Source organism: Camelus ferus, chromosome 3, assembly GCF_009834535.1.
Source record: "Camelus ferus isolate YT-003-E chromosome 3, BCGSAC_Cfer_1.0, whole genome shotgun sequence".
NCBI lineage: Eukaryota > Metazoa > Chordata > Mammalia > Artiodactyla > Camelidae > Camelus > Camelus ferus.
The window spans coordinates 80,176,401-80,194,236 of record NC_045698.1 but is presented as its reverse complement, the minus strand read 5'-3'; the positions used below and the strand labels follow the sequence as shown (position 1 = coordinate 80,194,236).

The 17,836-nt window shown below is 47.3% G+C and overlaps 2 protein-coding genes across 4 annotated transcripts in view; both read left to right on the top strand.

Moving 5' to 3' along the window:
* Nucleotides 1-4,516: 4,516 nt before the first annotated feature.
* LOC116660032 lies at nt 4,517-16,219 on the top strand. Its single transcript, XM_032468542.1, has 4 exons — nt 4,517-4,660; nt 6,324-6,507; nt 6,889-7,340; nt 7,675-16,219. The coding sequence occupies exons 1-4, from the start codon at nt 4,517-4,519 to the stop codon at nt 8,260-8,262; spliced, it is 1,368 nt and encodes a 455-aa protein (XP_032324433.1). The 3' UTR covers nt 8,263-16,219.
* Nucleotides 6,221-17,836, top strand: part of SEMA6A (semaphorin 6A) — a 121,125-nt gene continuing 109,509 nt past the window's right edge. For 2 of the 3 annotated variants that reach the window (XM_032476553.1, XM_032476551.1), the window contains exon 1: nt 6,221-6,932. The gene's annotated coding sequence lies outside the window, so the exon portion shown is untranslated. The remainder of the gene's footprint in view (nt 6,933-17,836) is intronic. The other variant, XM_032476552.1, reaches the window with a different exon arrangement.

Below are 17,836 nucleotides of genomic sequence, written 5' to 3'. Positions count from 1 at the left end.
GTGGCATGATTGTTACACTTGGAGAGAGCGCCACCCGTGAAGCTATTCAGAGGGGCAGACAGTTAATCACTGTTAGCGCAGTCCTGCCGCCGCGAGAGTGGTCCTCAGAGATGCTCTAGAATTGTTCCCAGTGGATTCAAATTGCAGTTTTATCTCCGTCCACGGTGGTCCTCTAGAGTGATATTTATATTCTTCCTGGAACTTATTTTCAAGCATCTTGTTTTGTAATTGTGGTATTTACTCGTCACTTACATCTGTAAATCCTTTTTATACTTCATACAAAAACCAAGTTAGACATTGTATACTGCATGTTCTATGTTGGGGGAAAGCCTAGATTTTGTTCATCTTTAGAACTGAAATCTCAAAATAACTTTTTAGTTTTTTTTTTCTTTCCCTTTTTAAATCGTCCTACCCCATTCGGCAATCTATTTCTTTTCCTACCGAATCCTTCAAAAACAACTCACTGTTTTCACTAACTTACCCCTGTTTCATGTACCAGGCCCCTACTCTCTACTAGGCTCGAGATACAAGAGGAATGAAAGAGATGTAGTCCCACGACTCAAGGAGCTTCTGATTTAACAGGAAAAGAGAAGCATTCAACAAGCAGTTGCATCACAAACGAACTCTACTGTGATACATGGGCTAATGCGGTACTTAGAGAACACATCATTGGGGGGATATGATGTATTCTGGAGTATCAAGAAAGTCTTTCTTGAGAAAGCAACACTTAGGCTGAAACTTGAAGGATGAGTGGGAAGCAGCCAGGTAAAAAGGTGAACAGGGGAGATGACAGTATTCCAAGGCAGGCCTATAGTTACAAAGGAGCGCACAGCTTCCCATCCCGGCGATGTTGGAGAGGGAAGAAAGTGATAGGAGCACGGCAGAGCTGAGACCAGAGAGGTAGGCAAGAACCAAATCATGTACAGCCTTGAAGGCCCTTAGGAAGGTCTGGGTTTGTCAAAGTGTTTTTAAGCAAGGGAGTGATGTGATTCGATCTGCATCTTTTGAAGATCACTTAAGCTATAATTTGGAGAATGAATCGGAAGACAAGAGTAAACAAGTTATTATTGCTGTTAATTTGAAGAAAAACATCTACCAAAAATATTGCTCCATATGCTGGTGGTACATATGGTATGTGTAAAAGCATAGAAAATGAACTATAAAGATGTGCAGGAACTCATGACGGGGTCACCATACATAAGTGGGGGGAATGGGAAAGACAGTGTTGATTAAAAGGAAGCTAAGCTTTAGATACCATGTTTCACTTGTTAAAATAACCACAGAAAACACATAAGACAAAAGATTAACGGTTGTTAATTCTGGGTTATGAAAATTGGGATGTTTTATTATTCTTTGAAGTGTTCTGTATCTTTCAAATGCCTCAAAAGAAAAGCAAAATTTAAAAAAAAAAAAAGGAGAGAGGCAGGAGGAGAACCAGGAGGGTATTTCACAGAGCAAAGGGTATTTCAGAGAGGAAGGAGTGGTAGTGTCCATCATTGTTGAAATTTCAAATAAAACTTAACAATGCCCACTGGATTTACTGCTGTGGACGTCACTGAAGACTTGAGTACAAGCCTTGTCAGTGGAGGGCTGGGAACCAGACAGGAATGGGTCAATGGGAGAGGAGGAAGTGGCAACTGTGACTGTCAACAACCCTTTGTCTTTGGAAGAGAGAGGAGATGGGGTAGCTTGAAAAAAAGAGAAGACCCAGGGAAGGCTTGTTTCTAGGATGAGAGAGTCTAAAGCTTGTTTACATGCCAATAGGGAGATGCCAAAGAGGTGGAGGCAGTTGGAATTTCTGAGAATGTGTTAACGATCTGAAAACAGGTGGAGGAATTGGCCTCAGACTGGGGAGGGACAGTGCCTCCACCATAAGAGGAGACACGGAGGAAATGAGGAGTACAGAAGCAAAAAGCTCCCAACTGGTGGACTCTGTTTTTTCAGGGAAGTAGGAGGCACTGAGGGTGAAATACTGGTTAGGGGAGAAAGTGAGAGACTAACTGAGAGGAAGGGAAGATGACAACGAGGCAGTACTGAGGGTCCAAACGAGACTGATGACGGACGGTACAGCCTGCCTACATGTGTGCTTGAAGTTTTGCTCTCGCAGGCTTCAGCTGCCCAATGCAAAAGCAGAGAAGGCTGGTATTTCTACAATTCAGGACTGGTTTTCATTCAGATAGGTGTGACCAAAAGAAAGAGGAGCTGGGGAGCTGAAAGTGTTTGCCAGGGAGACAATGCTATTTTAAAGCTCTGCTGGACAGAGAGGGGGATGAAAGAGGCAGGGAGTGGATGGATGCAGAGAGTGGCAGGACCCATGGCTTGAAATCAGAGTGAGCATGGAGGGGTGCATGGGTAAGTAAGCTGGAATGAGAGGAAGTGGTGCTTGGAGAATGGGATGTCAGAATTAGTGATTTAGAAGATGCAGCCCTTTCTGATAATAAGATCCAGCATGAAGCCCTGAAGCCGGGGGCAACGGTGAGTGAGAAGAAAGGACAGCGTAAATGAGGAAGGCAAGAAACAGAAAGCTGAGGGTTAGTGGTTAGGTGGACCCCAACACTTCCATGAATGGTGACAGGTGGTGGGACAGATTGGAGGACCGTGAGCATGGTGCATAGTCCAAAGTCTTTGAAAAGTGAGGTAAAATGAGGTCGGTGGAGGATAGCACCAGTGTATTTGTAAAGCACAGCTGTCAAAGGTCTAGGAGTTTTTGACAGCAGGAGAAATGGTCTCAGAAGCAAACTGGACACTGACCACACTTTCCAACACGGGGATGAATGGGCAAGAGGGAAAATTAACAGCTTCACCATAAAAGCCTGGGAAAAAGGAGTGTTCCAGAACACAGCCAGGATTCATGGTGATGGTGGCTCTCCTCCCTGGCAACACACTAGAAACATCCAGGGAGCTTTAAAAAAGCCCTGCCCATGTCCCCCGATTCCAGTTCAATAAACCAGAATCTTTGGAGCCTGGAGGTTTGTTATATTCAAAAGCTCCCCCGTAAGCCTAATGTACAAATGGATTGTAAAACTGCTGATTTAAAGCAAGCAGGTGAATGAAACCTTGGAGAAAGGACTGTAGATACAGAGAGATTTCCTGATTATGATCGATAATGGCCGGACTGTAGAAACTGCATTCCCCAGGTGTCCCCCAGGAACGCACACCCACAAGGAGCTGAACAGTAAGCACCAGCAGACACGTCTCACTACTCCTCCCTTTGGTGGCAAAGCAGAGATTCTGATCAAATAGCTAGATGTGCTTTTTAAAAGGATCCTGGGTGAATTTACTTCCTATTTCCTCTTCCTCCATCACATTTTTTCCAGGCAACGTAGGGGAAAGCAGGTGCTGTCATCCAAGCATTTATTGAAGAGGAATTGTTACGGGGTAGCTCCCAGCACTGACACAAGGCGAGCCACGTCTTTCCTCTGCCTTCATCTGACTCCTATACAATGTGGTGGTAGAACTGATGTGGAGAGTGACAATGATGACAATGGTGCCAGGCCACCCTTACAGGTGCTAGTTAACTTTACCACTAGACTCCTGGTTTACACTCACCATCTCATTTAATCCGCACAATCCCTGGGAAGTGAGGAGGGCCTGAATCCCCATTTACAGATGAGCCCACTGCTCCAGAGAGATAAGTGACTGCCCCAAGGTCACCAGCTACTAAGTTACCTAACAACAGCCAGCCTCCAAACACCAAGGCCTTCCTCATTCCACGCCATGCCACTTAACCATAAAACAGTCCAAACTTCCTTCTAGTTCCAACACTCCATGATTCTTTAACTCCCAGGGCTCTCTTTCCCTGAAGGGACAGGGTAGACTGCAGACTTCAAAGGCTTTGGAGCGGCAGCATTTTTACTGAAAAGTTAAGGCAGGCTTCTGGGAGTGAGTCTGAGGCTCACAGAAGGGGAAATGACATCATGAGGTTTCACAGGGCGGCCTCCCCACAGGTGCTCCCCCGAGGGCTTCGGGAGCAACACAATAGCTGGTTTTTCTGCCAGCTCCGGGAGCATCTCTCCCCTGGCAGGTGGAAACGTAATCTCACCTGGTCATGACTATGGGCGCCTAATTGGACTGCGAGGTTTCAGGATCTACTAATTGCCAGGAAGATCCTGGGTGATATTTCCTAGCTTTGCAAAAGTTAACTCAAATTATTTTCCTCTTGTATTCTATAATTTTAAATTTGGTAAATTTAATCTTTAGCTTCTTGGCTCAGCATTACTGCAAATTAAACATGTAAGTATTAATAATGAAAATAATTTCTCTTTAAAAACATATCCTGAAACTCAATATGGGGCATTTCCAATATATCCATAAAGCAAACAAGACAGCTTAATTGTTTGTTTCTCCAAGGGAAGAAGCTAAACTCGGAATTAATTTGGTTCAGTCTGTGAAACAATTCGTTTGCGCTGCCTAATTCTGCCAATTAAAGAACTTTTCCCTGACACAATTAGCATGTAAATCAGCGGCAGAAAGCGAATGAGGGACCTCAGCGACCCGGCGGGGATGGAGGTGACCGATGGAGAACCCCGGGGACCCCTTGGGCCCGACCTTCGGGCTGCCAGACGGCGCCGGGGGCGCACGGACGAGCTCGGAATTTAGCGCCGAAATCTGGGCATTAAATAGCGCAGCCAAGGATCGAGCCGCCACCGCCCTTCCCCGGGTCCCGACCGGATTCGAAAGGGACGTCCGGGAGCCAGTCCCACCCGCTACCGGGAGCGCGCAGCTAAGCCCCCCGCCCCCCACGCCCCAACCCCTTCCAGAGCCGACTCCGCGTGCCGCGGGGGCTGCGCGCGCACCTACGGCCGCACACAGCGCCCCCGCCCACCGCCGCCACCAAGGATCTGTAGCGGCTTTTTGCCTGGGAAAGGTGGGGATAGCGGCCCCTGCTGGCAGCTCCGGCGAACAGCAGGGAGACTGACTGACTTTTCCCGACCATTCTCTCGACCCTCTCTAAATGGTTTATAGAAGAAATACACAGTGTCGTCGCGTAAGCATTTATTCTTCGTGAGCCCTCATGAACAGATGTCTGTATATAACTTTCGTCCTCTGTAGGAAAGGCAAAACTGGGGACTTATTAGTGGCCCTAGCCGTAATTAGGGAACAGGTACAGTTTCTAACGCATTTATTTGAGGGCACTTGGCCTAAGGGCGAATGAGACCCTGGTCTCCCTCCCAGTGCTTTTCTCAGCCGACCCCATGACTAGCAAATATTGACTGGAGAACTGCTTGGCCGCCCTGTGTTAGTTTCTTTAAGAGCTTTGGCTACGGCTACGGCCCGAACCTTGTGAGAAGTCCACTTGGAGAGCAACATGCCACCTTGTGCAGTTTGCGAGCGGGGCGAGCAGGCGGGGACCGCGCAGCAGCCGGGGGAGGGGGGACATCGTGTGGCCTGGCTGGTTGGCTCTAGCCGGTAACTGCAAGGCTTTTTGGCGACTGAACTTTTAGGCGGTGGAACAAAGCTGTGCCTGCCATTCTTGTGATGGTAACAAAAGCGCCTTGGAAAAACTTGTTTTACTTATCGCATGAAGCTGTTGGATTCTCATTGGAAATGTGTCGTATTTCTGAAGTTCACATAATTATTTCTCAGAATAGTCTGCACACTTTCTAAATTTAAAAACAGATCGTTGTTGTTAACTGCATTCTTTGCACTGCACTTTGCTTACTTAACACGCTTTATTAACGTGTTGTGTTGTATGTATGTTAAATAACAGCTGTGTTCATATCTTCAAAGTGTATTTTTAAGGGCACCGGCTTCTGTCCAATTCATCCGGATGTGCAGGGCGTCCATCACTTCTGGAGTCTACCTCGATACTGTAATCAGAATTGGAAAGGATTGCCGTTCACTTACCCTCGTCTTTTAAAACTTTTCCATTTAAGAAAATCGATGAACAAATCCTTTCTTGTAACTCGCTCCTGCACTACGTCTATTTTTATTTATTTTTCTGATTTGGCAGGGCTCAGTAATGCTGTCCGTGATTTTGTTTTTTCTTGCTAGAGCAGATGCGGGGGTGGGGAAGTGAAGGGCTTGGGCTCCTGACGCCGTCGCCCCCACGGGGACCTCCGCCGAGCGCGCGGCGAGTCCGTGAATAGTGGTGGAAGGAAGCTGCGCTGGCCTGTCGGTCCAAGGCTCCACCTGCGGCCACACCGCGTAGGTTCTTCCTCTCTCCGCCTCTCTCATTCGCGTTCACACACATACAGCACAGCTCTCCTTTGGGTCGAGAAGACGCCAGCCAGTGGAGGCGGGGTTGCGGGAGGAGAGTCCGCTCTGCGCAATCCAGTCCGGGACTTGGCTCCGCCCTGGAGCGGCGGCCTCTCGGGTGACAGAGGAGTAGTGAGCGGCAAGGGGTGAGGCTGCAGCCAACTCCGCTCCTCGCGCACTCGGCTGCCGAGGCGCTCGGGACGCAGCAGCGGCGCTTCTCCGTGGGGCCCACAGCCCGCAATGCCCGCTTAGGAGCGGCGGCAGCGACCAGCGTCGCCACACCCGCGGCAGAGCGCTCCCGGTCGCCAAGCGGGGCTATAGCTTGCACCCCTGCCCCAGCCCCCACCCTACCCCCCACCCTGAAATGACCTGTTAATCGGCGGAGACACCACCGAAGGGACTCGCCGGAGTGGAATCCAAGTGGAATTTGGATTTGGAGAAGAGTTTCTTGAACATTTACTCCTTTCTTGTTGGTTTCTTTCTTTCTTTTTTCCTTTCCCCTTCTCCGCCTGTCATTGGAGATGAACACAGCGCGTCTGCATCCCAGAAAGTAGTCGCCGAGACTGTTACCCCCAAAGAGACAAGCACACATGTAGGAATGACAAAGGCTTGCGAAGGAGAGAGCGCAGCTCGAAGCCCGGAGAGACTCCCTCGATAATGGATTACTAAATGGGATACACGCTACACCAGCCCTCTCCGAGCCCCGGCCGCCTGCCCGTCGATGCACCGAAAAGGTACGGCTGGGGCGCCCCGGCGCGCCCCACCTCCCGAGCGGCTCGGCTCCCTTCTGCGGGTCCCGGGGCCGTGGTCGGTACGCGCTGTCGGCTTTGTGGTGCTTGCGTTTTATTTTGTCTTGTATCTGTCTCCCGAGCGTTGCCCGGCCCGGGGGAGCAGTCGCGAGCTCTGCCCGCAGCTCCTCTCCGCCCTGCGCCCCAGAGACCGCGGGTCTCCCTGTACCGAGCTTCTCCACTCGCGCCGCGCACAAGCCGGGCGCCGCCCGGGACCCCGACCGCGCGGGTAGCTGCCTGGCCGGGGATGTGTGTGCAGTACCCGGGGCTCGTCCTCACTTTCCGGCCAGCAGGCAGCAGAGAGACCCGGAAAGGCTGATTCTCGGAAGCGCCCTGTCCTGGTGCGAAGGCAGGGTAAGGGGTTCTACTCTCGAGGGCTGGAGGAGGTTGGTTGGAAGAATGCGTTTTCGCTCAGCACTAGGTTTGGGTTCAGGGGTGTGAGAAGGGGTTCCGCGGACACGGTGGGGAAGCGAAGAGAATCTTTTGTTGTCGGCGTGGGGTCTGGGCTGGGCTCAGTGGAGTGCGGGAAACTTGTAATGGCCCTGGCACCCGCGCGCCCTGCCACTTGGTGACATCCCAGCTCCCGGGGCCGCTGGCACCAGAGGTTCCGGGCTTTGTTTGCTCGAATGAGTGGCCTCCTCCCGGTGTGGCGCGGCGCCCCCACCCTGGGCCCTTTTCCCTGCCGCAGCTCCCTCCTGGTTGGCGAAAACAGCATCCGTCGCGTCTGTATCCCCCTCAAGCACAGAACCCGACACTCCGCCGGGGCTGGCGCCTGCTGCTCCCTCCTCTAAAATCTACGAGGTCCAACTCTGGAAAGGAGATGTCCCGGGAGGGGGAAGGGTGGGAAGACCAAATAAGAGATGGTTCAGTGCCTGCTAACCACACAAGATCTCTGCCCGGGCCCCCGGTTCTGGGTTGTCCAAACTACTTGCTGCGTCTAGAGCGCTGCCTCGCTGGCAGTGGGGCGCTCGGGAGCAAGCCCCACAGTGCCCTTCTCTCCCCCGCCCCCCCGCACGACCCTGCTGGGATAGAAGTGTCTTTTCTCGAGATTCTCCGCTTTATTCTCAGCTTCCCACTGTGGTTCACCGTGCAAAGCAAGACCCTGAGGTCTGTTGCCTCCTCCCACGACCAGAACGGTACAGGGGGAGCCATGGAGCAGTCCTGGACTTGTGGGCACTGGAAAAGGCAACAAGACTCCGCTGTCTTTCCCGCTCCCTCGCCACCCCTCTGCCCGGCGCCGCCTCCTTTTTTTTTAGCACGGGGGTCATTCGACTAGTCGTTTCTGTAAAGTTTCTCTGAAGGCCAGGAGTTGGGGCGCGACAGAACTGGGGCTCAGCGTGTGCAACCCGCTGGAAACCGAACCCCCAGGGAGGCGGGCGGAACGCCCAACATACGCATAGGAGGTAGAAGCTGGCCCCTCCAACAGTGGCACCCCCGGCCCGTGGTCAGCCTGGTTGGGGTCCTGGGGCTGCACTTGCTGGACCAGTCACTTAAGCAACTGAGGAAGCGGTAGGCGTGAGAAGCGGGGGCACGAGGGAATGGGGGAAGTTCAGGCGCAGGACTCGGGGAGCTGGTGCGGCCACTGTGGACAGCGGCTGGCGCACGGGTGCTTGTGGTCGCGAGCCGGGGCTTGCCGCCTTGCAAGAACCTGTTCCAAGTGCAGCATCCCCAACCTCCTCCCTCCTCCTCCCCGCGGCGCGCAGTTTTCCAGCCGGCGGGTGTCCAGGAAGGAGCTGAGCAAGGAGTCAGGTGTGCATGGAGCCGGGGAGAAACTGCTGTTTTCACAGCCGAGGCAAGCACTTCCAGGGGCAGCCTCCTACCTGTATTGCAGTAGCAGCCTCGCTGTCCCTTCCAATGGGAGAACGGAGGCTGCTTTGGGAATGTGGTAGCCAGGCACCACCACGGTGGATCTCTCTGCTTAGACTGGGTGGAAATCAAGTTGCTACTGAATGTGATCCATGAAAGGTTTAAAGCACAGGCGCGCTAAGACACACATACATACAGACACACACTCTTACTCATACCCACAACTTTCTTTGCCTCGAATCTGAAAAGATGTTTAATCCAGTCGCAGTGTTCTGCCAGCCTGTCTCAGAAAAGCTATTTAATGCCCCCTACCCCCAGCACTGGTTTTTACGTCTTACGTCTTATCGTCTTTCTGGGAAGTAAAGTCCAATGCCTTTGCCTTGCCTTTCTCTAATTCTGGTAATTGTTTGGTCTTCTTTTCAACATACATCTTGGGCATTAAGTCCATGGTTTGCCACTCTCATGGCCGGGAGGAGATTGGTTTCAGATTACATGAATCCTTTATTAAGGTTTATTCCCCAAAGATGCCTGTGCACATTTCTTAATGAAAACATCTTTTTTCTTTTTTTTTTCTTTTTACACTTTTTCCTAATGACTACCAGAGGTTAAGATCCCTAGTATTTTGTATGTTTTTTAATACCTTGTTTAGTCTGCATGGAGCAGTTTTATGATTTACAGTAGGCTTTGATTAAACCACACCAGGCACCAAAGTTAATTATTAACCTCACTTTAACTATAGTGGCAAAACTGTCTCCACCTATTAACCTAAACTATCGGTTAAAAAATAATTGCACTAACTTCTTGAATTTGGTTTACCCATGCTTGTTTATTTGGTAACTTTTGTTTGACTCTTGAGTAACTCCCACTCTGTTATAATTATGGTTTTAGGAACATCTCAGATGAGGCATTTTGCAAACCAATCAGAAAGCAGAAAGAATGAACATCAGATTTAAACCTCATTTTTGTGTTACGTCTTTTTTCAACTTGATATAAAGGGACATTCTAGTTCATGTTTTCTTATTTACACTGTTTGTATGACGGCAATCTTCCCAAAGTGTTCTCTTTTGCAGGTATCACCCTTTAGAGATGGGCCACATTCTCAATGCACATAATCCGCATATGTAAATATTCAACAGACAGCCAAAATCATTATCTCAGGAGCTACCTGCAAAATATACTTACTGAATAAAACATCTAAGTTTAAATAGGTTAAGAATTCATAAGAACCAGTGTAGGAACTCAAGTAAACATTGAATGAATAAATGAAATAGCCCCACCTGGTTCATATTTCTCCACTGAGAGCGGACCTGGTTTTTTCTCCACCTACAGTGACAAACAACAACAACAACAACAACAACAACAAACCTATGCCTTTAAGTAAGTGGTTATTACAAACTGGCAATAAGTGCAACTCTTTATTTACACAGAGACACACACATACTCACAAACACATACTCCTCAAGTTACTTTCTAAGTCTAGTGAGTGCTTTTCCCATCATTAAAAAAATAATACCATTTGCATCTAGAGTAGGTGGGTAACATTGCCAAGTGTGTTGAATCAGAAGGACAGCAAGAATTAGGAAGACTGTTATCTTCATTGAATAAAAATAAAACACCCAAATTAAGAACTTGTATTAAATGCAGGATAAATACTCATGCTTTAAAGCAAATGGGTAGTGCCACTCCTTTATGAAATGGAAGGAAAAATACTGTTTTGAACAAGGAGGTAAGTCAGATACTTTAGTATGTGTACACAGTGCTTCAGCTCTTCTCTGAGCAGGACAAAAGAGTGATGATGGGAGAAAAAGTTTTTTTAGAACTAGATTGCCTACAGCTAATATATTCTCCCATCATATTTGTTTGCAGAAAGGAATCACAGAACAAGCCCAACTAATTGCAAATGCTTTAATTAGGCATCTGCCATTTGCAGCAGTGTAAAGCCAAGGAAAGCCTGCGTGTCTTGCTGCACTGCATTCCCCACCCCCCACTTTAAGTTTAGACAATTTATGGTCCTTCTCCCAGAGCTGGCGCTCCCTGGATGTTCACACCTCCAGAGGAAGGGGGAGCCTGGAAGCCTTCTGCTGCACCCTCCCCTCTCAGTGCCCCTCCTCACCCTCTTGGGGTGCCCTGCAGCCAAGCTGTCTCTGAGAGGTTTCTATTTCAGAATGAAGGCTTTTCTCCTCTGCCTTAAAATGGGCTGCAGGAGCAACTGAGCTATTCTCTGCCGGCAACCACATGGTTGCCTCTTGGGGATATGGTAAGTTAGGGCAGGGAGGGAGGCATTTAATCCCTTCGAAATGGGCAAGTAAGATGTCATACCACACAAACCTCAAGGGGGGAAGGGAGTTCAGGATACTTCTCAGCATGGGACTCTTACAGTCTAGCATATACACAGGGGTATGTTGCTTTGTGAAGCAGATGAGTGCTTGCAAAACGTTTTTATTAGAATAACTAATTACACTAAGGCACAGTCATATACCACTCTTAGTACTCTGATGTTTCCCAAATAACTCCCTCAGCGAAGACCTCTCTCCTGGACCTCTCAAATATTCAACGCCTCCAGGGCAGGATCTAATAGACAGCTCAAACTTAAATGTTCAGAACACCTAGTTCTCCATCTTTCTCCCCCCACCATACACGTTTTTTATACTCTCCATCTCGGTAAATGGCAGTTCCAGCCTTTGAGTTGCTCAGGCCAAAAAACTCAGGAGTTATCCTTGACTCTTCCCTTTCTGGTAGCCACATCCATTCCAGCTGCCATGCTGTTGCCCGCCTCCTTCCCCCTGCAGAATGCACACAGACTCTCTCCAGATCTTCTGCTGCTGTGGCCCTCACTCTGGCCAAGCCAGTCTGTCTTCTGGCTGGGTTATCTATGGTGCTAACCTCCCAGCTAGTCTCTTGGCCCCCTACTGTCTGCTCTCAACACAGCAGCCAAAGTGATAGTTTTTTTTTTTTTTTTTAAGTGAAACCAGATCAGTTCACTTGTGCTCATATGCTTTCCCATCTTATTCCAGTAAAAGCCAGAGTCCTTTCTATGGCCTTTGTGGCTCCACGTGATCTGCACTCGGGTCCCCACCTCTCTGGGGTTACTTGACTAAGCCAGGCTTGCTGCCCCTCACCCAGGGCCCTTGGCAGGGCCTCTGCACTTGCTCTTTCAAGGCTGGGGACAGTCCTTTGCCCAGAGAGCAGCAGGATTTGCTCCTCACATTCCCTAGGTCCTCTGCTCACGTGTCACTTTCTCAGTGACGCCTTTTGTGATCATCTTACTTACTCCATCTTTTTGCCCCAACACTCCCTACCTCCCTGGACTGCCTCATGCTTTTTTTTTGGTTTTTTTTTTTTTTTTTTTTCTGATTTTATGTCCTTAGCACTTTTTATGTCCTGACCAACTGTGTTGTCCTCGTTTATTTTCTGTCTTCCGCTAGAACATACTGCCATGAGGGTAGACATTTTTGTGTTTCTCTCACTGCTGTCTCTCCAGCACCCAAGCCCATGGCCGGCACATCACAGGACTTTCATAACAAGCATTTGTGGAATGAATGAAGAGAGGATCTTGCTGCAAATAGCTAGTCTCCATCTCTTTTTCCTATTCATGTTTTTCTATGTCATGTGTCCATCCAATGAGACACCTCTCTGCCTGCATGAAGTGTGTATGTATGTGTGTGTGTGTGTGTGTGTGTGTGTGTAACACCATCTTCCATGTATATAGGTGATGTCTCTCACGCACCATCCGTGGAGCAGTCACTGTGGGTTGTTTTCCCAGTCTGGGTGATGGATTGGCACCTGCTCATTCCCACACTCTAACCCAGCCCCTTTCTGAGGCCAAGAGCCCACATCTGTGGGACACCTGGTTGAAGCTGGAGGGAATCTGAGTTAGGAACAGAGCTGAGAAGATAGCCAGCACTTCTAGGGACTGAGCTTTTTGACCTTGGACTCATTTGTGCTGCATTCTAACCAGTGGCCACAGAACCTTCTTGCATTTTTGGAGTTAGCTAATGGCAGTCTCTAAAATTCAACTTTCTACCAGGAGAAAGGAGGATGTCTGTTAACCCACATTTCTGCCCTGTCCCAGTGCAGTGATCACTGTTGTGGAAGATGCTGTACTTGGAGTCAGATGACCTCCAGACCCACCACCATGGACAAGCCACTTCACCTCTCTGAAGTTGCTGAAGTTTATTTTAAATAAAACTTGTGAACAGTAAACCTATGCTTCCTACCTTGGAGAATTACTGGGAGAATAATACGAAATCCTGAATGAGACTGGTAAAATATGAAATGCACTCTGGAAATGTGAAAAGTTTGATGCTAACGCCCTCCTTTCCTCCTGAGACCCCTGGCCCAACAGAAACTCTGCTTCATTGTCTTCTAAATCATAAAAGAAAAATTATATTCTATTGATGTCATTTCACATAAGCCATATGATGAAATTAAGTAAGATCCTGAAAGTCACTAAAAATGCACAATCTCTGTAGTGCACGGATGGCAACTTTACGAACCAGGATGCCAACCATGTCAAGTAATGATGGTTTTTCAGTGTGACCATCAAATTGGGCAAGGTCATAGGAGTGGCACTCTGCCAGGCATTATAAAACACAGTTGGATTTGCATCCCATTTTTTGCCATTAATGACGAGTGTGACTTTGAGCCAGTTACTTAACTTCTCTGCCTCAGTTTCCATTTGTAAAATGCCAGTATGATGATCACATGGTTGTTGAGAAGAGGTAACATGACATCGGTAAAATTCTGCACAATGCCTGGCACACTATACACACTCAGTAAATACCAGGTGTTATTTTTATTTGGATGACAGTAGTCACGGAGAGTGCCCTGGTGGGGAGCGTACAAAAGGAAATGGCCTTAAAAGTCTGCAACATAAAGAGATGATGAAAAGGAAACGACCTTTGGACAGGAAAGGAACATTCACACCATAAGCTGGCCACAGTGTCAGGGGCTCTAAGCAGAGAAGTGTGTGAAAGGGACACTTGCCTGGGAAGAGGAGTCATGATCCTTTTCCTAACTTTGGAAGTTGAAACATCACACCCAAAAAATGGCAGAAGAAAACACTCCACAAGTAAGACAGTAGCAAGCAACTCAGGACCTTGCATTAAGTAAGAACCCAAAGGATAGTTGGTTTTTGTTTTTTTTTTTAATGACAGCCTTCACTTGCTTTCATTTTTAAAGTAAAATACACAGTCTGCACCCACTAAAGAATCTCAGAGTGCCCACATTTGGAATCTGAGCGCTGCCTGTAATCACTGTTCAGGGATGAGCTGAAGTGACCCCTTCAAGGAACACACCTGTCTTAGGAGAGCTGCCAATCGCCTCCTCCAGGAGGCTGTGGCTGGGACTTCTGCATGACAGCCTTATGGTGGCCGTGCACTTGCCGGGTCACTCTTCCCTGCTCAAGCCTGAAATCAGTTTGTTTGGGAGAGCCTAAATCTCCACACAGGAGCAAGCCACTGTCTTCCCCACCACATGCAGGAAAGAGCTGACCACACGGGAGACAGCAACTACGCTACTGCTGATACACTGCCCTACAACATGAAATTTGGTTCAAATGATAGTCATATGTGTCCTTATCAGTGAGAAGAACCCGACTTCTCAAAAGCATAGCAGAAGGGGCAATAAGTTGGAATTATCACCCCAGTTCCCTGAAGGAGAAGGAATAGGACTCCCTGCATGGCTCTGAATTACAGTTATTTTCATTTAGGAAAAAAAATTTTTTTTTCTCTTAAATTTTGTAAATGTAGAGAGGATGTAAAGAGAGCAGAATAAATGAGCAATTCACATGCCCCGAAAGACTGAAGGCCAGGTCCGGCAGAGCAGCAGCCAGTGCGATGACTGCTGCTTCGAAAATATTGTTAGTAATAGATACTTCCGCATACAGCCTGTGGACCTGAGGCTTTCATTTCACATGACTCAGCGCTTTCTGGTGGTTTCCAACTAACCTATAATTGCAATCCGTAGAAACTTTAATTCAAAGAATCCACACCAATTTAAAAACTTTAGCAGAAGAATCTCTTAAAATTGTTGCTACTTACCCCCTCTTATCCCTTCTGCCCTCCCACGTGTTTAAGACCAAGCCTTTGGCCATGATTTGATTTGAAGCATTTATAGAACAGAACAGGATCTGGCATCCAACACAATGAAAACATGCCATTGGAAAATAAGCATTTGAGGGGCTGGGAAGAAAGAAGGAATCTATTAATTATGGTTTATGGTTCTATGAGAGTTTTAAGGACAAGCATTCTGTCCTTAAAAAGCAGCTTTTTTTGTCCTTAGAAAGGTGGTTCCATTCTTCTCTCCTTTTTCCTATTCCCGTGACTTTTTTTAAGGAGAGTATTCAGTCTTTTCATTAATATTGCAGCGACCCCAGCATTTGCCCTCCCCTCCCCCAGACTCCTACCGTCCTTGAATGAGGAAACCAAGAGAATGCTGATGGAGCTGGCGAATGGCAACGTTCCTTTCCTGAAAATGGAATGCTTTATGAAAAACCGCACTCCACAAAACACACTCAAACCCCTCCAACAACTGTCTCTCCTCCGTTCTACCCCGAGAGCCACTTGACTTCATTCACACATTTTGGTGCCTGAATGCATCTGTTCTTAGGCCTCAAATACCCAGGTGGAAAACCGGCCCATTAAGCCTTTCATTATTCTAAAACTGTGAGCATCCGAGTGACTAAAAACATTCTCATCTCTGCAGAGTGAGCGATAAACAGACACCAAACTGTTGACAGCGTTCTCAACTGGAGTAGATGCAGCACGATGGTATCTGGGGGAGGGGGTTATAGGAGGAATACTTGCTAATGGTTTCCGAGATGGATTCTGTGCTAATTCTTCCCGCCTCATGAATGATGGCCCCAGCTAGACACTGTCGCTGGGATCTTCATCTATTAATCATGGAGGCTGCTTTCTTATTCGGTTGCCATAGTTTCAGGGCCTGAGATAGTGTTGGGGTGCCTTGGGAAAGGTTTGAGATCTACTAGGCTCGCAAGCCTCGCAGTCATCTTGGCAGTTGTGGTGTTCCGAAAGGACTGAAAACCGCTTCTCGTATAATTTCAGCGTTGGATTAAAAGAGGCAACTTCTGAGAGTGTCTCCCTGGACCTTGTTATGTGCACATCCAGCTGGTATTTACTCCAGGATCTGCCTCTTACCGGTCTTGCCGGGGATGAAAATGACAGGCCAGGGGCTGGTGTCACTTTCATCTTTCGACAAGAAAGCAAGAGGGTACGAAGTCTTCATTAAGGCCGTTCCCAAATGTGGAGGTGAGTGAGGCCATGCCTGACCTCGCTCAAATTTCAGTTTTCATAATTTGGTTTGGGCTCTGCAGATTGCTGAAGAAATAAGATGACCTCATGAGTGTTGTGTGTTGTGCTTCGGTATGGCAGTGTCAACACTTAGTGCTTTACTGCAGGTTTAACCTTTATTTTTTTTAGGTTCGACCCACGTTACTGAAGGGCTGGAGACCGGCTGACTACATTTTGCCCCACTGGCCCACAGGTCTACTGCTTTGTCAGCTCTTGGGTGTATGAACATTTTTTTTTTCTTTCTGTAATTAGAATATCTTGCTATTTAGGGATGATTAGGAAAAGCTCTCCTGTTGTGTATTGTGTGACCCAGTCAAGAAAAGATTTGAAGGAATAAATTGCCCTAAGAGGGAAATACACACACTCAGTGATTTATGTTCTCCGTGGGTGACGCAGAACACAGCTCTCCTTTGTTAGGTAAATTTGGCCTCGAGTAACAGATACTGGTACACTTCTGAATGTTTTAGTTCCCACTTCTCAAGTGGATTCTCAAGGACTCCTACCAGTCTCAGCCCAGCCATTTAATTCCTTTGTAGATTAAAACATAAAATAAAACCATCTCACACGTGAAGCAAACAAGCACTGAATTCAGGACACACAATGCCTCAAATGAAAATCCAGGCGGGTTCCAAAGAAGAAAACCTTGAATTTATTACAAATGGGCCTAATCGAGAAAATAAGTCATTTTTTTTTAAACTAGAAAATGACTAGTTTTTATTTCAGGGTGAGCTTCAAAGCAGCCGTTTTAAATTTCCCCAGATCCAGCCTGCCAAAATTTTGGTGTAAGATCAACAAGCGTTTTTAATGCACGTGCCTATTATATTGACCCCTCCCTTACTCAACCACACCAAATGATTGATTTTTGAGGCTAATAATTTGAAGTAAATTAAAAGGATAACATGGCCTTAATTGCTACTGGCTTCACCAGGCTTCTGGGCACCGGAATTCCTTGTGGAGAAACACTTTTAAGTGTCACAGCAGTTTCTGATCATGTGGTCTGGCTTACCCATAGGCTGCAATTATCCCCCCAGCTTTCTCCACCTCCCCTCCGAATATCTCCATGAAGCAAAGAAAACATGCATTTGTAAATTCAGTATTACGGACCCCTGATCATTTGGCAGGGTCAGAAAATAAGGTCCTACTCGTTTTATGGTCTTCTCTTAAGTTAGTTAAAAAAAAAAAAAAAGGCAAGTAGTGAGGACAGTTTAGACTATATTTCACATCATAAGCTTTTTTTTTTGTTGGAAGAAGAGTTTGTGTGAATTCAGTTGCTGTCCTCTAGACAATAACACCATTGTGATTACTCTGTGGTGTCTGGTCAGACACGACATTGCACACCGTAGCCTTAAGAAAAATAAGCAATACTTTTGTGAGGCTGTCAGTCAAATACAATGCAGACTTTAATTAACCTTAATTAATGATTTCTGATTAGAGATTTTTGTGTGTGTGCCTCCCAGGCATCAATGCCTCAGAGGTGGTATTTTGGAGGAACATTTTCAGACAGCAGTGACTTGAACGTGCTTCCATTATCTTGCCCTGCCAACCACACTGGTTCTTATTTTATGAGACACGTGACTGTGTATCATTTGCAGAATGGTTATGTAAAGAATGAAACATCACTTGGGGGGACAACTGAAATTTATAAGTCATGCAGAATGTTTTGCATCTTTAGGGGAAACCACTTTTTATTTTAAAGGAATTTATTTATCAAAATTGTTGATATTTACTGTCTCC